The 20,377-nt window shown below is 45.5% G+C and overlaps 1 protein-coding gene across 6 annotated transcripts in view; it reads left to right on the top strand.

The window, feature by feature from the left end:
- Positions 1-20,377, top strand: part of Plekha5 (pleckstrin homology domain containing A5) — a 179,960-nt gene that overhangs the window by 105,080 nt on the left and 54,503 nt on the right. For all 6 annotated transcript variants that reach the window (XR_004388254.1, XR_004388253.1, XM_032905496.1 and 3 more), the window contains exons 7-11: positions 1,158-1,230; positions 6,506-6,606; positions 9,849-9,964; positions 10,237-10,254; positions 17,870-18,337. Coding sequence is in view for 4 of the 6 variants with exons in the window: in XM_032905496.1 (XP_032761387.1) it covers positions 1,158-1,230; positions 6,506-6,606; positions 9,849-9,964; positions 10,237-10,254; positions 17,870-18,337 (776 nt within the window). In the remaining 2 variants the exon portion in view is untranslated. The remainder of the gene's footprint in view (positions 1-1,157; positions 1,231-6,505; positions 6,607-9,848; positions 9,965-10,236; positions 10,255-17,869; positions 18,338-20,377) is intronic.

Here is a 20,377-nt window from a genome sequence, read left to right as displayed (position 1 = left end):
CGCTCCTTTGCACGGCCAGTGTGGAAGGAAGACTTCTACTCTCTGTACCTCCAAGATAATCAGTAGTTTGTTATCAGCAGACCCAGTCGCGGTCTCTGGGGCTCTCCCCAACAGCTGCAGAGCTTGTCTCTAGTGATGGATACGTGACCTTAAACTGTGTGTATCCTTCCTGTCTGTTCCAAAGAGAATATAATTAAGACTGAAAATGTCATGGACACATGCATCCAGTTGGTTTTGGTTTCTCCTTTGGGGTTGCTGTTCATTTTAAAGAGAAACATTTTTGTTTAGGACTTTTTTTTTCTACCCACATTTCATCTCTATCATTTTAAGGTCACTGTTAGATTAAGTGGAAAGATAGAAAAAAGATAGAAAGAAAGAAGTATTAATGTAGACATCTAAACGAGGCTGGCATCTTGAGGGCATCCAGCTTTCTCTAGCAGTCTTGCTTGCTGACTGGGAAAGTAATTTTATTATGAGTGTGATCTTGTCTGAAGCTGGTAGTTTCATGAAGTTGATACTTATCGTTAGGCAGAGGGAGGCAGCCTCTTCAGGATGAGTGCCCTAAGTGCAGATGGCAGGAGTCTTTGTCCACTGTGTGTGTGTGGTTTCTCCTCACGTGCACTGTACCTTCTTACATTTCAAATCTCTCAGTGCATGCGCTGTGCTTCTTGTCAGCGACGAGCGCATTAAGTCTGCCTAGCAGAATGAGTGCACCATTGCATGCTTCCGTTATTCTCTTCCTCACAAGCTCCTGCTCAAAAGACAAGGTAAAATTGCTTCATCCTGTTTCTTTTTTGATATGACTCATCAGGGAACAGTCTACTTGGGACCACCTTAATTAACAGGAGTCCCTAGAACTTTTATTTTAAACTTTGTTTAATCATCAGCATATAGCAGTTTCATTTATTTATGAAGAACCATGTGACCTTTTCATATGTTGTATAAGCATTATGATGAAATCAGGAGCTGTGTTGTACATGTTCAGAAGTCCATCTCTCTGTGGTGGGAACATTCAGCCTCTCTGGCCTGTGAAACTGTGTGCTGTGGTCGTTGGCTGTGCAAGTATGAAAGAGAACTTTGATGGTCTTTGACTTGGGCTGTGTCACAGGCAGACCGTAAGTGATACCAACTGTATCTTAAATCTGTGCCCAATGCAGGACAGCACCGGCATGAAGCTGTGGAAGAAGCGCTGGTTTGTGCTTTCTGACCTTTGCCTTTTTTACTACAGAGGTGAGTGCATCGAGTGCCTGGCTGCCATACTCATAGCTGCTGAGCACGGGGCGTGTCCTGAGAGGAAAGACGTTAGTGCTGTTACTGTTCACAGTGAGCAAGGGACACCAGGAAAACCTCCCTTTGCTGAGCCAAGGCTCAGAATTCTTTGAGTATTGCTTAAGACAAGAGAGGGCTTCAGGCAGACTGGAGACAAGGTCTTACAGGCTTGCCCTGGCCTGGAACTCACAGTGTAGATCAGGCTGGCTTTAAATTCACAGAGATCTGCCTGCTTTTACCTTTCAAGTACTGGTGTTAGCGGTGTGGACTAGCACGCCTGGTCTGCTTCTGTGCTCTGGTCTGCGTTGTATGAAGAGCTTGGGAATCCTCACTCCCTTGCGTGGTCTTTGAATACAGCGCCCGACAGAGTCCTTGGTGGACTGCATCTTCTTAGAGATGGCGTATCTCTCTGTACAGAGAGCCTGCCTCAGCCTTGTAGTGTCTAGGATTATAACATGGTTGTCACTTTCAGTTAAGGTTTTATATGTTAAGTTTGTCAGATCTAGCTGTGAGTTTATAGATTGCCCATAGATATAACTTTATACAAGTGAGTGTAATGTCAGGAGCTGTTTGTTATAATGGGTTGGAAGATGAAAAACGCGAATTACAAATATAAATGTGTGTGTGTGTGTGTGCGTGCGTGCGTGCGTGCGTGCGTGCGTGCGTGCGTGCGTGCGTGCGTGCGTGTGTGTGTGTGTGTGATACAATCATATATATTTGGGTTATTTTTATTTTGTTTTGTTTTTGAGACACTCTGGCTTAGTCCAGGCCGGCCTTGAATTTGTACTTCTTTCCTTGCCTGAGTACTGAAAAATCAATGATCATTGTGTCCTTAAAACATGGAAAGATCATGTGAAAGATACATACCAGGCTCTTGCTATCAGCACTGAAGAGATGCAGGGGCTACTGGGTAAATAAGCCTTTCTGGCTTTTCTTATTATTAGGAAATACTAGAACAAGCTCTCATGGTGGTGCCTAGGCCAGCCTCACATTCTTGGACTGTGGCAGGCTCGTGCTTACCATGTTGAGCTAATTAATGAAAGTCTAGCAAATTCTCTATGTGGCACCTGTGGGAGAAAGGAGGTTTACTGATACACGGCTCACTCTAGGACAGTCTGTCCTTTAAAACCTGACTGGAAATTATTGCTTAAGAATTAGAGTCATTGGGCCTGGAGAGATGGCTGAATGGTTAGGACCACTGACTGCTCTTCTAGAGGACCTGGGTTCAACTCCCAGCACCCACATGGTGGCTTGAATAAGAATGGGAGAGGGATTAGTGTCGCGCGCCCAATGTCCCGCCAGCAAGAACGACGCGCGGCAACAGGATTCTTCTGCGAACAAGCCTTTACTGTGTTACAGCTCTTCTTAGTGTTACAGCTCTTCTTAGTGTTACAGCTCTCTTAGTGTTACAGCTCTCTTGAACAGGGACCCCGAGCAGCAAAATCGCTCGGCTTATATAGACAACAGTATGCTAATTATCTCTCAGGGATTGGTGGGGCTTGGATCACCCCACTACTTGTCCTCCAGGGATTGGCGGAGAATGAATCACCTCATTAGCATATTAACGGTCAACTGACACCTGGTGCATAAACCGCACATGTGCAGTACCGCTGTTCACCACTAGAGGGAGCCCTAGCAAGGAGACAAGCCTGCACATGCGCAGTAAGTCGTTTATATCCAGACAAGGCTGGATGTCGGCGCCATCTTTGTTTCGCCACGCCGCTCTCTACAGATTAGATTGCCAACGTGTTAAGAATTTATGGCTTTTTGCATATATGAGTTATACAATATGAGCTGGTGCATGACAATAAATTACCCACTGTCACTGTGCTGGGACCTGAGACCTTCTATGATTGTCAGTATTTGCAGACCCAACATTTTATACGTATGTATTTTGTTGTGTTTTTTTAAGATGCACATACTTTTGTGTATGTGAAGGTTGCTTACATGTATACCAGATGCAGGCCTGGTGCCCAAGGAAGGAAGAAGAGGGCATCAGACCCCATGAAACTGAAGTTACAGCCCGTTGTCAGCTGCCACGAGTGGGTGCTGGAAACCAAACCTGCCCCTCTCCAAGCATTGCACGTGCTCCTAACTACTGAGGGTCTCTCTCTGGCCCGGTTAGGTCTTCTTGGTTCTATGGAATTGGCTTTCTTTTTCTCTTTTGATTTTTATTTGAACTCCTTCTTTATCAGGTGTCAAAGGAGCTGTACTATCTTATTTTCAACTTCATTTGCTCACTAGATTGACCTCCATCTCTGTCTCTCCGTCTAGAGACAACAGGCAGTGGGTTTCCCTCGCTCCAGTTGTTTCTTCTTTCCTTTCTCCAGTTGGTACAGGAGGTTGGTGGTTGACTGTTAGATATTACAGATTCATTCCTAGGTTTATTGTTCATTTATTCCTCTCAGGAAATGCATTCTTTCCTTTGTTCATGGGTTAAGACTCCTTCTCCATCTGTATGTAGTATTTCCGCATATCTTTACTGCAGGCTTACTGGTCGACAATGGGACGTCTTAGCGTGTGCTTGTTGTGACATAGCACTTGGAATGTTCTTACTTTCCATTCAGTTATTTATTTTGTGGGTATGAATGTTTTGCTTGCTCACGCATGTGTCATGTGCATGCCTGTTGCCCACAGAGGTCAGAAGAGGTTGTCAGACCCCCCTGGAGCCAGAGTAGGGCTGATTGAACCCACCATGTTCCGCATGTTGTAGACAATAGCTTTGTAGCACACGGTAGTCTAACTTTCACAGGTGTATGTTTTGTGCTTTCCTGGCGGTTAGGACTGCTGTCAGAAAGCTGATGGTGCCCTCATGAGCTTGGATTTCCTGGCGGTTAGGACTGCTGTCAGAAAGTTGATGGTGCCCTCATGAGCTTGGATTTATAACAGAGTTGGTTTCGTTGCTTTCCCTTTACTTTGTGTTTTTAACATTTTAGCTATTAATAAGCCATAGAAAAGTTTTTCTCTGGTGATGTCTATCTGAAACTAAATTCTGCTTTTGTCTGAAGTCCATTTCTTTCTCTAGGTTTCAGGAGTTTTCTGCTATAGTTAGGTTCTCTATTTGCTTTTTGTTTTTGTGTTGTTGTTGTTGTTGTCTTTTTTCCTCAACTCCTACCTCAATTTTTAGCAAAAGCATTTTTATTTAAATTTATATCAGAAAGTTATAGTAATCAAAATAGCAGTGTACTGGCATAAAAACAGAACATTGGAACAAAATTTAGAGCCAAGAAATCAAACTGAACAAATATAGTCAATTAAGTTTTGGAGAGGACACTAAGAGGACAGTCTGAAGAAATTGATGGTTTCTTCAGCACATGAAGCAGAGAAACTCGACACTCAGATGCAAAGCAGTGAGCCTGGAGCCTATGGGACTTATGAAACAGACTGTGCGCCATGAGACCTGAGCCCTGAAGCCAGTCATGTAGAAGAGATCCTAGAGGAGGCTCTGTAAATGGCCTCGCATGGAGACAGACATGCCGGTGAAGTAGTGTGAAAGCACACATTTGCTAAGCCGTCTCGGCCTCCTGAGTGTGTCTGAGGTGTCTGGGCATGTGTTCACGCCATTCATTAGCTCTCAGTAGCCATGCTTGACTCTAGTAGCTCCTGTCCTCATCCCCCATGGTTCCTTCTCCTGCTTGGCCAAGGTGAGGGCGCTTCCTAATACTGCTACTACTTCTTAAAATCTCAAGTTTCCTTATTTTCCTTGCATGTCCCTCACTTTTTTCCTCTGTATCACTGATTGTCCTCCCTAAGGCCTAGAATGAATGTATTTATTTACTTGTATTATCTTTGAAGTCAGACATGAATTTTGCTCAGCATTTACCTGTGTCACTGTCTTGGTTTGGGTGTGCTGTTGTGATCTCTTGGAAGATCTTGCTTTTCTCACTTGCTCCTGTGTCTGAGTTACGATGTGCAATCCTGTGCTTTGGTTATTTCTTTTGATTTTACTTGGGAATCTGCTTATTCCACAGCTACTCTTGAGACCACTCAGGAGCAGCTAACACACTGCTTCTGGGTGAGGCGTCTACTTCATGCTCCCAGCTAGAGCTGGGGCAGTTTTCTTCTCTGCTGTGAATTATCCAAGCTTTTCCTCTTTCTTTCTCGATGGATGTCTATTCTGTCTGAGATGACTTTTCTCGATGGGATCAAATGCAGGCAGCTTCTAGTACTGCATTCTACCCAAAAGTCCCCTCTCTGTTTGCAGATTTTAAATTTACGTTTGGATTAAAAAACATGTATGGCAAGGTTCTGTGGTGACCTACCAAGGTGATAAATGTGTCTTAACCTTCTATAGAGTTACAAGAATTGTTCTCATCAGTTCGCCGCCCAAGTACTGCTTAAGGAGTACTGCTAAGTCAGAGTTTACCAAACCTATAAGTTTTCATTTTGTCTCTAGACATTGGCCAGGAGCAGTGGTGCTGTCTTAGTTGGTGCTGGGCTCACTGTGGACTTTGCCTCAGTGAGTTTCCTGCCCTTGAGGAGTAGTACCCTCCTTTCCCAGTACATTAGTTGACAGTCTGTAGAGTATAAAATGAAACAAGAAAATGTTCTAAAATGAAAATTTCATAATAATAATTTATAGCAAAAGGAATACTAGCTCTTTGTAATGGTTTTGCGTCTGAAAGGTGTGTTTTTGTTTATTGATGACCTGTGTGTGTGATGTGGGGATAGACATGCGGACATCACAGCAGATGTGCGGACACTACTCAGATTCGCTTCTCCTTCCACCTCCTGGGTCCTGGAATTGAGCTCAGCTCATGCAGCAAGTGCTTCCGCCTAGAAATGTGTAAACTTCCCGTAAAGCCAGGCAGTGGTGGTGCGTGGGTTTAATCCCAGTGCTCAGGAGGCAGAGGCGGGCGGAACTCTGAGTTTGAGGCAGCCTGATCTACAGGGTGAGTTCCAGGACAGACAGCCAAGGCTACGAAAGGATGACTGTTGGGTCCTCTTCCTCAGTGTAGTTTATGTGCTTGCTTTGGAGGTCATTCAAGCCCTCGGTTTCACTGTGGATCCAGCATCTAGTAAGGACAGGGGTAGAGCTTCAGAGCTCTGAGGTTGTACAGTTCGCATGGCATAGCTGGATGCTTGTTATGTGGACATATCTAATCTCCTCATGGAGCTTGCCAGTCCAGGAGGACAGGGAGCACTGTGAACAAGTAGAGCATGGAGTGTGGAACATGGGGCAAGTGGCAAAAATTCCCCAAGGACAGAGTCTGACCAACACTAACTTCTCTTCTAGATGAGAAGGAGGAGGGTATTTTGGGAAGCATCCTGCTGCCCAGTTTTCAGATAGCCATGCTTACTGCTGAGGACCACATCAATCGCAAATACGCTTTTAAGGTAAGGAAGTGCAATGCACTGTTTGAAGCTTTGAGAAGTAAATCTTGACTGATAAACTATTGTAAGAACTTCTAGTAGGGATGTGTACATTTAAAGTGTATTGGTGGTGCTGGAGAGATGGTTCAGTGGTTAAGGCACTGACTGCTCTTCTAGAGAACCTGGGTTTAATTTACGGTGCCACATGTGACTCACAGCTGTCTGTAACTCTGGTCCTAAAGAATCTAATGCCCTCTTCTGTCACAGACACACACACAGGCAAAACACTCATGCACACAAAATAAAATTTAAAGATGAAGATCTGGGTTAGTGATGTTACTGCCATGCCAGAGAATACCGTCCTTTTAGGAAGCGTGTGCTAACATGTTCTCCATCATGGATGGCTCTGGCTAGATGTCTTAGTGATCTCTGTTCTCAGTTATTATTTGGATTTTGACAGCTGAAGTGTATGGGAAGGGTGTGGGAAGAGACAGCTCTCTGATATGTCACAGACTTTTTAGGACAGCCTCAAAGAGAGTCTCAGCTATATAACGCTCAGATCCCCTCCCTAGGGTGTGCCTTTTGCTAATAAATATGCTGCATTATTTTTAACCTTGAAGCTAAAAGAGAAGTCAGTTAAAGAAAAAATTTTGAAAATCTGCAGTGTTAAAGTAGCAATGAAAGTGGGCACTGTGCACTTAGTATGGTTTTTCTGTGATATTAATTTGATTTGTCATGTCTTTTGCCTATAATAATAGTAATCACAGTTTCAACCTTTCTTTTGTGGTATTTCTCCTAAATTCTGACTCTGTATGGCTGCATTTCTTGATGTCGAGTCTACTCCTATTGGCATGGTAAGTAGGAAATTCATGCTTTTTTTTAAATTGGATATTTTCTCTATTTAACATTTCAAATTCCGGTTTCCCGTCCATAAACCCCTATCTCATACCCCCTCCCCCTTCTTCTATAAGGGTGTTCCCCCACCCATCCACCCACCCCTTCCCACCTCCCTGCCCTGACATTCCCCTGCACTGGGATGCTGGGGTTGGGTATCCAGCCTTGGCAGGACAAAGGGCTTCTCCTCCCATTGGTGCCCAACAAGGCCATCTTCTGCTACATATGCAGCTAGAGCCATGGGTCTGTCCATGTGTAGACTTTGGGTAGTAGTTTAGTCCCTGGGAGCTCTGGTTGGTTGGTGGTGTTCTTATGGGGTTGCAAACCCCTTCAGCTCCTTCAATCCTTTCTCTAACTCCTCTAATGGGGACCTCGTTCTCAGTTCAATAGTTGGCTGCTAGCATACACCTCTGTATTTGTCATGCTCTGGCAGAGCCTCTCAGGAGACAGCTATATCAGGCTCCCGTCAGCATGCACTTCTTAGCATTAGCAATATTGTCTGGGTTTGGCATCTGTATATGGAACGGATCCCCCAGGTGGGGCAGGCTCTGGATGGCCATTCCTTCAGTCTCTGCTCCAAACTTTGTCTCCATATCCCCTCCTATGAATATTTTTGTTCCCCCTTTTAAGAAGGATTGAAGCATCCACACTTTGGTCATCCTCCTTCTTGAGCTTCATATGGTCTGTGTATTTTATCTTGGGTAATTTGAGCTTTTGGACTAATATCCACTTATCAGTGAGTGCATACCATGTGTGTTTTTCTGTGATTGGGTTACCTCACTCAGGATGATATTTTCCAGTTCCCTCCATTTGCCTGTGAATTTCATAAAGTCATTGTTTTTGATAGCTGAGTAGTACTCCATTGTGTAGATGTATCACATTTTCTGTATCCATTCTTCTGTTGACCGGCATCTGGGTTCTTTGCAGCTTCTCGCTATTATAAATAACGCTGCTATGAACATAGTGGAGCATGTATCGTTGTATGTGGGAGCATCTTTTGGGCATATGCCCAGGAGTGTTTTAGCTGGGTCCTCAGATAGCACTATGTCCAATTGTCTGAGGAACCCCCAGACTGATTTCCAGAGTGGTTGTACCAGCTTGCAATCCTTTCTGACTGATGAGCAGGAGTGGCTATGTGAGTTGCTTTGTTGAGTTGTCTCAGGGCAGGCACAGGATCTTCTTGCCACCAGCCCACTTCCTTCCACTGATCACAGATATGGGCAGTGTTCTTCAACCATTTTTCCAGGTCCAGGGACTGATCATCATCTAGCAGCAGAGGACTTGACCTTTGTCTAGGCCGTGTCCACAGTTGTCTCTGACATCACTGGAGCTGTGTTAGCTGGGGCAGTACAGAGAGAGCAGGGGCCGAGGACTATGCGTGTTCTAAAGACACTAAGCTAATCTGACACTGGGGAGGAAGCAGATCACTGGGTCTTGGCATGGAGGGTATGATTCCAGATGGCGAGCTCTAGTGCAGAGCTTGGCCAAGCCCTGCTTCACACTCTCCTCACCTCTCTTAGGCTGCAGCAGCCTTTGCTTATTCGGCCAAGTCTCTGGGTGTCTAATGGGAAACCACCACAGGACTTTTAGATGGAAACAGACTGCTCATTCCTGGCGTCAGCCCCCCACTCCACAACCTGTTTTCTCTATCTATTGTGGAGGTGCAATGCTCCCCGCACAGTAGCAGGCTCTGATAAAGAGAACACTGCCCCAGTCCTTTCCATCCTCGCAAACTGCAGGTGTTTGCATGTTAACTTGGAAACCTGAAAAGAAAAGCTAGAAGGCAATGCCACTAGACTCATTTATTCCTAGGTGTCCGTATGGCATCTGTGACAGGCATAAATCACATCTGCTTTTGAAAACTAAAGGCATTGCCCCATTGGGGGAGAATGCTGGCTGAGGCTTTTCAGTCTTGTTGTTATTGCGCTAAAGCACACCCTGCTTCTGCATTGTTTTACTGGGTCTCCACTCTGGATCATGTTCTAGAATTTACCAAGTAGTCTAGGCTGGCCTCAGACTAATGCCTCGGCCTCCCAAGTGCTGTGCCTGGCTAGAAATACTGTCTTTGAGTGAGAACTATTGGTCGCACCAAATCAGAGTGGTTAGAGCTGAGTGAGTGGGGCAGACCTGCAAAGGTACTTAGAGCATATGGTTTGTACCTTTGAGGTGTATGCAGTTGAACCATTAAGAGGATAACTAATGTTGTGCCCTGCTGAGGTCAGAATATCGACTCTAAGTCATGCCTATATGGTATGTAAAGGACAAATGTACTTCCTTAGAAACTTCATAGTAATGGTGAGACAAGGATGGACTTTTCCCTTTCTTTTTCAGAAGCGCAGTTCATGGAAAGTGATGCTGTTGTTTTCACTCAGGCAGCCCACCCAAACATGCGGACCTATTATTTCTGCACTGATACAGGCAAGGAAATGGAGCTATGGATGAAGGCCATGTTAGATGCTGCTCTGGTGCAGACAGAACCTGTGAAAAGGTACAGCCCTGGGGAAGCAGCAGTGCCTCCCACCTTGGTTTCACTCCTGCCTTCAAATACCATTCATTGTGCATGCTCTCTCTGCCCTAGCCTGGGTGCTGTGTCAGCTGACCACCCCACCTGTACTTCTGTTCCTCCCTCCTCCTCCTCTTCCTCCTCCTCCTCCTCCTCCTCCTCCTCCTCGCCCTCCTCCTCGCCTCATTCTTACTGTCAGTGCTCTGGGGTGACTCTAGAATCCTCACATTCAAACTGAATGTTCTTTCTTCTTACAGAATTACCTTTAATTTCCGGTGAGTACATCTTTTTATTACCTGAAAACTGTATAGATTTATGTGCTTCATGGAAGAGCTTGGTTTTGTTTTGTTTTTCTTTTTTTTTTTTGGTTCTTTTTTTCGGAGCTGGGGATCGAACCCAGGGCCTTGCGCTTCCTAGGCAAGCGCTCTACCTCTGAGCTAAATCCCCAACCCCTTGTTTTGTTTTTCAAAGATCCCAAATCATAGAATATAATTCATTGTGTTTTTATATTGTATTGGTATTTGGGAAGTAAATAAATAAACAATAAGAAATTCTAATGAGTTTATTTTTGTTAGTATTTTTTGGTTAATTCCAATTACTTTATTATTAATAATTCCAGAAAATTTAAATAATTTCTAAATGTAGCTACTTTGGGATGAGTTGTGCCTTTCCTTTCATACTGTGGTACAAACTAAAATTGATCCTAGAGTTGTTTATTTTCTTCCCTGGTTGAGATAACAGGTCATGTTTTTATTCCTCATTATGATGAGGATTAGTCTACTAGACCTGTTGGTGCAAGAGTGTGTGCGTGTGTGCGTGTGTGCGTGCCTGTGCACATGCGAGCGAGAGGCAAGAGGGCAACTTTCAAGGAGTCAGCTCTTCCCTTTCTCTACATGGGTGCCAGGGATCGTACACAGCATCTTTACCCTCTGAGCGAGCTCTCTCCAGCCCAAGGTATACACTTAAAATTCAAGCATTCCTGCATAGAAGAGTCTCAAGCTCAAAGCCAACCTGGGCTGCATCACAAACCCTGTCTCAAAAGGAAATAGACCTGATGAGAGAAAAACATTTCTCAAACTACAAATAAAGGTTGAGTAAGTGTGCTTTTGCATCAGCGCGGAGGGTCTCTGTAATCCTCCATGTCCTGGAACTCAGTATGCACATCATGCTGGCCGTGAACATGCAAATAACACCTGCCTCCCTCCCAAGTGTCGGGGAAGCACTTCTTCAAAGTTCCTATCATGTGGAGGTTATAATGGAATTACATGTTGTTTCCAGTTAATGATAGCTAGGGTCATACTTTATATAACTGCTGACTTGCACATCTAAAGGGTCCCCCATCTTTGTAGTGTGTGCGTGTGCGTGTGCATGTACGTGTGTGTGTGTGTGTGTGTGTGTGTGTGTGTCCCACTTAGCAATCAAGCCCCATGGCATTGAGCACACTACCTTGGTGTACATTTTAGTAGTCTTTGGCATGTTGAATAAAACACTGAATTGAGCCTTTATAAGATACTTGGACCTTCCCCAAGACAGAGTTTCTCTGTGCAGCCCTGACTGTCCTGGAACTCACTCTGTAGACCAGGCTGACCTTGAGACAGAGATCCGCCTGCCTCTGCCTCCTGAGTACTAGGATTAAAGCTGTGCCATCGATGCTAGCTCTGTTTATACTATTGCTTTTAAAACCAAGATTCTCATCCAGTTCCCCGAGCATGGAAATAAAATAAGTTCTAGGTTTTCTGTGGGTGGCGACTGTGCTGGAGATCATATCCAGGGCCTGTGTACACTAGGCAAGTGCCAAGCCACCAAGAGAGCCATAGCGCTAGTCCTTAGGGTATCTGATCCCAGCACTTAGATGGTGGAGGAGAAACAGTCAAGCATTCAAGGCCAGGGTGAGTGAATGTTCAAACGGGGTAAAGTATTTGTCTCAAAAAACTGGTGGCCTGAACTGAGTCTTCATGGGGGAAAGTATTGTCTTTTGACCTTTGCACATGCACACAGTAGCATGTGTTCCCACACATGTATCATGTGAATATATACACTGATAATAATACAGAACCCTGTATGGTGGCACATACTTTTTTTTTTTTTCTTTTCTTTTTTTCGGAGCTGGGGACCGAACCCAGGGCCTTGCGCTTGCTAGGCAAGCACTCTACCACTGAGCTAAATCCCCAACCCCTGGCACATACTTTTAATCCCAGCACTTGGGAGACAAGGAAGGCAGATCTCCAAGTTTCAGGACAGCCTGGTCTGATGATGATGATGATGATGAGAGGAGGAGGAGGAGGAGGAGGAGGAGGAGGAAGAGGAAGAAGAGGAAGAGGAGGAAGATGAAGAGGAGGAGGAGGAGGAGGAGGAGGAGGAGGAGGAGAGTCACTTGTACTCACATGCATCATGTACACCCAATACAGTACTAAGTTGAGAGAAAAACAGAATGGATTTTAACTCTTACACCTGTGCTTAAAATAATTGAAATCTAAGTAAATTTATCTTTCAGTAAAGCTTCTAGGAATTTTTTAATAGAGTATTATTTATATGTTTCTCATTTTTAACCAATTTCTATCTGCTTTTGTTGAATTTACAATTCTAAAAGCTGGAGCCAGCTGCGATAGCGCACCCCTATAGTTTTAGCACCTGAGAGGTGGAAGCATGTAAATCATGAGTTCAGGCCAGTCCTAGGCTGTACAATGAAATCTGTGACCAAAAAGTAATAAATTAATTAAACCACACATGGAAATGTGGGGTTTGAGATGACTCCATGATTAAGAGCACTTGGGCTTGATTCTCAGCACCCACAGGGATGCTCACAATGGTCTAGGACTCCTGTTTCAGGAGATCTGACGCCCTCTTCTGGCCTCCAAAGGCACTGCATACATGCAGGCAAAAATGGCCATATACATTAGAGAAAGATACAGTAGTAGCTAGCATGTATCAACGCATCATAGATGATGAGTGAGTTACTGTTTATGTCTCCATAACAATGCTGATCCAGGTGTGTTGTAGTGTCTCCTTAGCCAGCAGTTACTGAGTCACGCCTTCAAGCTCAGCCTGGGGTTAGCAGTCGCTTTAGAGTACAGAATTGGCTTACTTTCTTCTATCCTCAACTTTTGGCATTTTTATCCTACCCCATTATGTTTAGGCATTCAATATTGAAAGTATCTTATTTTTATATTTCATTTCCTAAATGCAGTGAGATGTTTGTTCGGTAAAAGTAGTGGGACCCATTTGCTTCAAGGCCCAGATACTTAAGACAGCTCCAGGGCGAATCACTGAAGACAAAACAGCCATGTCGGGGTTTTTTTATTTTTCCTGAATATCAAACCCTAAGTCCCTCTGTGTTAGATAAGTACTCAAGCACTAAGCTACATCCTCAGTCTAACACATCCATGGCTGCGTCCTGAGAGGCTGGGGTCTAGAAACCCCACCAGGATGGCTAGGAAATGAAGAAAAGGACAGACATGGACTGGAAAGCCAGGGTCCAGAGGGTCCACGCACGGAGGGGCTCACACCAACTTCTGAAGCGACCTAGAACCTTAGCGTCTACTAGGTGCAGCACACGGGGGGAAGAGTCAGTCTCAGTAGGAGGTCAAAGAGTCTGACTCAAGCACAGCCAGGCATGGCCAGCTCATGGCAGACAGTCCACATTTACTCAAGCCTTCGCCCGCTCCTACAGCCTGGTTTAAAACTCAGCTCTTCTGAATTCATGAAAGATTTCATCCAGAAACTGCAGTGTCTTGCTGCCCTGGTACATAGATAATTGCTAGCATTTTTCAGATCTGGTTCTAATATACTTTGAATAATTTCCATCTCTGGGCGCATGGTTTCATCTTGTATGGCCTCATTGTGTTTCCTGACTTCTGAAGAGATTGTGGATGTTTACTTGCATTTGTGTCTGTGCACTGAGTGTGTCCCTGGTGTGTCTGTGCACTGAGTGTGTCCCTGGTGTGTCTGTGCACTGAGTGTGTCCCTGGTGTGTCTGTGCACTGTGTGTGTCCCTGGTGTGTCTGTGCACTGAGTGTGTCCCTGGTGTGTCTGTGCACTGAGTGTGTCCCTGGTGTGTCTGTGCACTGAGTATGTCCCTGGTGTGTCTGTGCACTGTGTATGTCCCTGGTGTGTCTGTGTGCTATGTGTGTCCCTGGTGTGTCTGTGTGCTGTGTGTGTCCCTGGTGTGTCTGTGCACTGAGTGTGTCCCTGGTGTGTCTGTGCACTGAGTATGTCCCTGGTGTGTCTGTGCACTGAGTATGTCCCTGGTGTGTCTGTGTGCTATGTGTGTCCCTGGTGTGTCTGTGTGCTATGTGTGTCCCTGGTGTGTCTGTGTCTATGTGTGTCCCTGGTGTGTCTGTGCACTGAGTATGTCCCTGGTGTGTCTGTGTGTTATGTATGTCCCTGGTGTGTCTGTGCACTGAGTATGTCCCTGGTGTGTCTGTGCACTGAGTATGTCCCTGGTGTGTCTGTGTGCTATGTATGTCCCTGGTGTGTCTGTGTGCTATGTATGTCCCTGGTGTGTCTGTGCGCTATGTATGTCCCTGGTGTGTCTGTGCACTGAGTATGTCCCTGGTGTGTCTGTGCACTGAGTATGTCCCTGGTGTGTCTGTGCACTGAGTATGTCCCTGGTGTGTCTGTGCACTGAGTATGTCCCTGGTGTGTCTGTGTGCTATGTATGTCCCTGGTGTGTCTGTGCACTGAGTATGTCCCTGGTGTGTCTGTGCTATGTGTGTCTGGTGTGTCTGTGCACTGAGTATGTCCCTGGTGTGTCTGTGCACTGAGTATGTCCCTGGTGTGTCTGTGCACTGAGTATGTCCCTGGTGTGTCTGTGCACTGAGTATGTCCCTGGTGTGTCTGTGTGCTATGTGTGTCCCTGGTGTGTCTGTGCACTGGGTGTGTCCCTGGTGTGTCTGTGCACTGTGTGTGTCCCTGGTGTGTCTGTGTACTGGTGTGTCCCTGGTGTGTCTGTGCACTGGGTTGTGTGTCCCTGGTGTGTCTGTGTGCTGTGTGTGTCCCTGGTGTGTCTGTGCACTGAGTATGTCCCTGGTGTGTCTGTGCACTGAGTATGTCCCTGGTGTGTCTGTGTGCTATGTGTGTCCCTGGTGTGTCTGTGCACTGAGTATGTCCCTGGTGTGTCTGTGTGCTATGTATGTCCCTGGTGTGTCTGTGCACTGAGTATGTCCCTGGTGTGTCTGTGTGCTATGTGTGTCCCTGGTGCCAGTGGATGCCAGAGAAGGCATCAGATCCTCCATGAACTAGAACTACACAAACAGTTATGAGTGTCCATGTGGGTGCTAGTTATTGAACCTGAGTCCTCTATAAGATCTGTAAGTCTCTGGACCACTGAACTCTCTCTCTTTAGCCCTCTCTCTCTCTGTGTGTGTGTGTGTGTGTGTGTGTGTGTGTGTGTGTGTGTGTGTGTGTGTGTGCGTGCAAGTGCAGCGTATGCACTAGGCCAGCCCATGATCTCTTATACTAGGCACATGCCCACCGCAGTGACTAAACTATACCTCCAATCTGCTATTTTTATTGTCACTTGACATACAGTGATTTCAAATATTCCTATATATAAAGTAATTATACGTGGAACATTTCACATGTATACAGTGCAGTGATCTGATTGGAGTAATTAGTATAGCTGTCATCTCAGACCATCAACCACAGTTGTCTCACAGTGCTGTTTTGGTGAGGAACTCCTCTTCAGCTGTACAAGTATCTACCCTCTGTGCACACTGCTCCCATCCCTCCCCTACCACTTCTCTGTTCTGTTTTTAGGGTCAGTATTCTAGATTCTGCATGTAAATGAGAGGATATGATATATCTGGGTTAGACTTACTTCACTGACATAATGATCTCTAACTGCAGTCTATACGTGTGCATGTGTGCGTGTATGCGTGTGCTTGTGTGTTACAAGTTGTTTATCCATGCATTGATGAGTGCGTCATATATCTTGGCTCCTTTGAAGATCGTCTGTTGTGCTGCAGTAAGCAGTAGGCATAGGAATCTGCTCACGGTACTAATTGGAGAGTCCCAGTGGTCGGATTACTAAATCGCATTCTTTTCTTCTTGTTGTTTTGCTTTTGTGTATGTTTTGGTTTGTTTTAGTTTTTAGTCAGAATCTCATATAGCCCAGGCTGACCTCAAACTCATTGTAGTCTAAACGATGACCTTTAGCTCCTGACCCTACTGACTGCACTGGGGTTCAGGTGTGTGTGTGTTCACTCCTGTCTTCAGGTAGCAGTTCTGTTTCTTGATTTTGAAGAACCTACCTACCATTTTTTTTTAGTGGTCGTGTTAGTTTCCAACATCTTTGCTGCCATGACCTAAGCATCGCTTTCTTACATCAGATGCATTTCTTGTGGTTTAGGCTCCTGGTTTTCTGAGTCAGTTTTGTTCCATTTTAAAAAAGAGTCATTGCCTGCTTATGTTTCTTCATTGATGTGCGAAAGCATTACAATTCTAGTCTAAAACAGTAGCTGTAGTTTACTGGACTTAGTTTACATTTTAAGGATACTCAGCATTCAGTGTTAAACAACCCCTTCCTGCAGACTCCATTGGACTTGTGGTGTCAGTTTCCTAGTGGCTTCCCCTGAAGGGAAGAAGCCCACAAACTGTCATCGTGAACCACCTCAGCCCTGTGTCTGCTGTTGTGTCTGATACAGCAGTGTGACTTGTGTCCCTGCACTGTGTGATTTCACTCGGAGAGAAGGCACTCACCTTTCACTCCTGCTAGAGTCGCATTCCAGAGTATCTGCAGAATCTGTAGTTCCTTACTTAGCTTTGAGTACGGCTCCATGTGTGTGACGTGGATGTTCTCCACACACCAGAGAACCTAACAGTGCCGCCCTAGAAGTTTTTTGATGAATGGGGTGACTTTGACAATTTCATGTGGGTTCAGACACTCAGCTTGATTTTATAAAAGCTTAGATATGATTGGCTCAGAAATATAACTTCTCATCAGAAAGTTCTAGCTACTGAGTGGTGAACTCAGGCAGCCCAGAAGCACAGCTGACCAACAGTAAAGGCAGGATAGGCCATTCAGTCATCATTTGGTTCTCATGACTTCCTCTGACATTGCTGAAGGCACTCTGTTTACCAAAAAGCTTACCCGGTAAGCTCTAACCCTTGCCCAGAGATGCAGCTCGTAAGGAGAGATGCCGACTGAGACTGGGCTTGGTGGACATGCCTTTAACCCAGGCAGGAGCCAACACATGTCTGTGAGTTCCAGCCCAGCCAGGCATACATAGCGAGACTATTTTATTTAAAAAAAAAAAAAAAAAAAAGGATAGTAGAAAAAGAGACACCCACTGAGCATGAGCAGTTTAGCCCTGAGAGTCCCCAAACTGTACGTTCTGGGTATGACGTTTCATACCTGTCGTGTCAGCAACCATTTGCACCTGAAAGACAGAGGATCACTTTAAGTTTGAGGCCAACCTGGGCTACATGGTGACATCACTCCACACACAGGTCCTCTTGCATACAAGCAAGAGTTGTCATTCAGGTCAGCTCTTTGGTGCCATCAGACTGTGATTTCCAGTTGCAGCAGCTTCCACAGCCAGATCACAATTGTCTCGTGATGAGCTGACCTTCATGACTGAGAGCCACATTGTTATTTCAGTTGCTGGCTGCTTTAAGTGGGTTGTGGCTTAACCATTAACGGTAAGAAAGAGCTTTTACTGTGTTTGCAGATGTTAGCAGACAGAGGGACATGGTATTTGTCTCGGCGGCTTTTGCCTACAGTGTTTTCCTGCATTCCAGTACTAGCCTGCATGATAAGGCCACAGCTCTGAGGCTCTGCGGCCACCTGTGCTCTCTGACTGCTCCTTTGTTGCTTGCTCTCTAGGATGAGCCTCAGGTTTGATAGACACCTGTTCCACCTACCTACTTGCTTCTCTCCTCTGCTTTCAGAGTGGACAAGATTACAACAGAAAGTGCATCAACTAAAGAAACCAATAACATTCCCAACCACAGAGTCCTCATTAGACCCGAGGTCCAAAACAATCAGAAAAATAAGGAAATAAGCAAAATTGAAGAAAAAAGGGCCTTAGAAGCTGAAAGATACGGGTTTCAGAAGGATGGGCAAGATAGACCATTAACAAAAATTAACAGTGTAAAGTTGAACTCGCTGCCATCAGAATATGAAAGCGGGCCAGCCTGCCCACCTCAGAATGTACACTACAGACCCATCAATGTGAATAACTCTGACAGCAAAGCAGTGAATGTCAGCTTGGCAGATGTCCGGGGTGGGAGTCACCCAAATACAGGGCCCCTAGCCACAGAAGCTGATCGAGTCATTCAGAGAACGAATTCAATGCAGCAGCTGGAGCAGTGGATTAAAGTTCAGAAAGGACGAGGTCTTGAAGAGGAGCCCAGAGGGTGAGTACCTCGTATCCAGCCTGCTTTCTCTGGCGTGTGGGGGAGGTGGGCTCGTACGCGTGGGTTCACACTTCACGCCTGTCTCTCGCTCCTGGTGTTTCCCGACTCTTGTTTCTGTGGATCCCTAGCTTTGGTGAGGAGCCATCCTTCCTGGCCCAGGACAAATGATGGGCAGAAGCTGGGGGAGAAATGAGCTTTAGGAAGAGAAGAGGCGTCCACCCTTCTGCCTTCACCCTTCTCCCCTCCTCCTAGAATTCAGAACTGAATGAACCAGTGGCAGCTTCTGCATCTCTGTAGACAGGAACCCTGGGGACCAAGTGTGGTAGTACACACCTGGGACTCCAGGGTGTGGGAATGGAGGCAGGGGATCAGGAGTTCAAGGCCAGCCAGAGCTACACAGGGAAACCTTGTCACTGTAGGACCACAGTGTGCCTCAAATGCCTTAGGGAAAAGAAAGAAAGAACTATAAATATTAGATTGTAACCTAAAGGTTTGGAGAAAGTTCACATCTGAGGTGCAGAGACGAGAGGCTCTGAGCCTGTGCCTGTGAGTCTAATATTGAGCACAGCGCATCCAACGTGCTTAGAAGTGTGACAGTGCACACATTCACCCGGGGACACTGGGACAGTGCACACATTCACCCGGGGACACTGGGACAGTGCACACATTCACCCGGGGACACTGGGACAGTGCACGCATTCACCCGGGGACACTGGGACAGTGCACACATTCACCCGGGGACACTGGGACAAAGGAGGGTGCTAAGGAAAACCCTGCAGAGCCCAGGGTGATGGTCCATGCCTTTCTCGGATCCTAACACTCTTGTGCTTGAGCCAGAGGACTGAGAGTTGGAGGCCAGCTCCATAGTGAGGCTCTGTCTTCATTTTAATAAAAGGAGAGGGGACCTGAGAGAGCAAACATTTGAGAATAAGAAATGCAGAGTTTGCAAAGGTTATCAGGAATAAGTGCTGAGAAGTAGGTACATTTCAAAAACCTGTTTTGTTTTTGAAACATTTTCACTGCATATCCCTGGCTGGCCTAGAACATGATATGTAGACCAGGTTAGCCTTAAACTCACATCTATCTCTGCCTTACAAGTGCTAGAGAAAAGTTGTGCCTCGCCACATCCAGCACATAAGCTGTGATTCCCTCTGAGGTCTCGTGGGTGCCAAGAACTGAACCCCAATCCTCTGCAAGCACAGAGCAGTCCCTTCAGCCCCTCAAAACACAAAGTGTAAGCCAGGTGTAGTGCTGTACCCTTGAGATCTCAGCACTCTGGAGGCTGAGACCAATGGCTCTGAGCGTAAGGCCGGCAAGCATTATTTCAGAGTTAGTGGTAGGTCAGCCAGAGCCACATAGTGAGATCCGTTTGAAAACACAGAAACAGTAAATAAAAATTAAGTATTACACCCAGGGACATAGTGCAATGGTAGAGCACTGGCCTGGTATGCACAAGACATGGATTTGATCCCAACCTTACAAGTAAACAGATTTTACATTTCTACAAGTATTTTTGTTCAAATTCATTTAAAAAAAAATCATTGTAATTTTTTAAAATTTTTTTTTTTTGGACAGGGAGGGAGGGTTGAGATAAGGATAAGGTTTTTATGTATAGCTCTGGCTGTCCTGGAACTCTCTCTGTAGACGAGGCTATACTCAAACTCAGAGATCCATCTGCTTCTGCTTCCTGAGTGCTAGGATAGAAGGCATGTACCACCACTGTCTGGCTGTAATTTTTTTCTTAAAATATGAGTTCTTAGAGAAAGTATGTTTTATTTTAAATGGACTTTCCAAGTTACTTTACGTGCTTTACATTGATAATAGTGTCCATGGCATAGTGTGTAGTGATTTTCATGAGATCTCTGTGGAACTGTTACTGGGACTTGTAAGTAACAACAGAGAGCCTGACCTGGACGATATTGAGGTTCACTACTGAACCTGTGAGATGGGGGAATTCGTTCCAGCCCTGCTCAGGGACAGTGCACGCCTGCAGTGTCAGAAGCTTACCTTCAGGAGGGTGGCTCTAAAGCCTTGGTAAGC

The sequence above is a fragment of the Rattus rattus genome, chromosome 6 (genome assembly GCF_011064425.1).
Source record: "Rattus rattus isolate New Zealand chromosome 6, Rrattus_CSIRO_v1, whole genome shotgun sequence".
In the NCBI taxonomy this organism is placed as follows: Eukaryota; Metazoa; Chordata; class Mammalia; order Rodentia; family Muridae; genus Rattus; species Rattus rattus.
The sequence above is the reverse complement of the archived record's forward strand: the minus strand, read 5'-3'. Positions and strand labels throughout refer to the sequence as shown.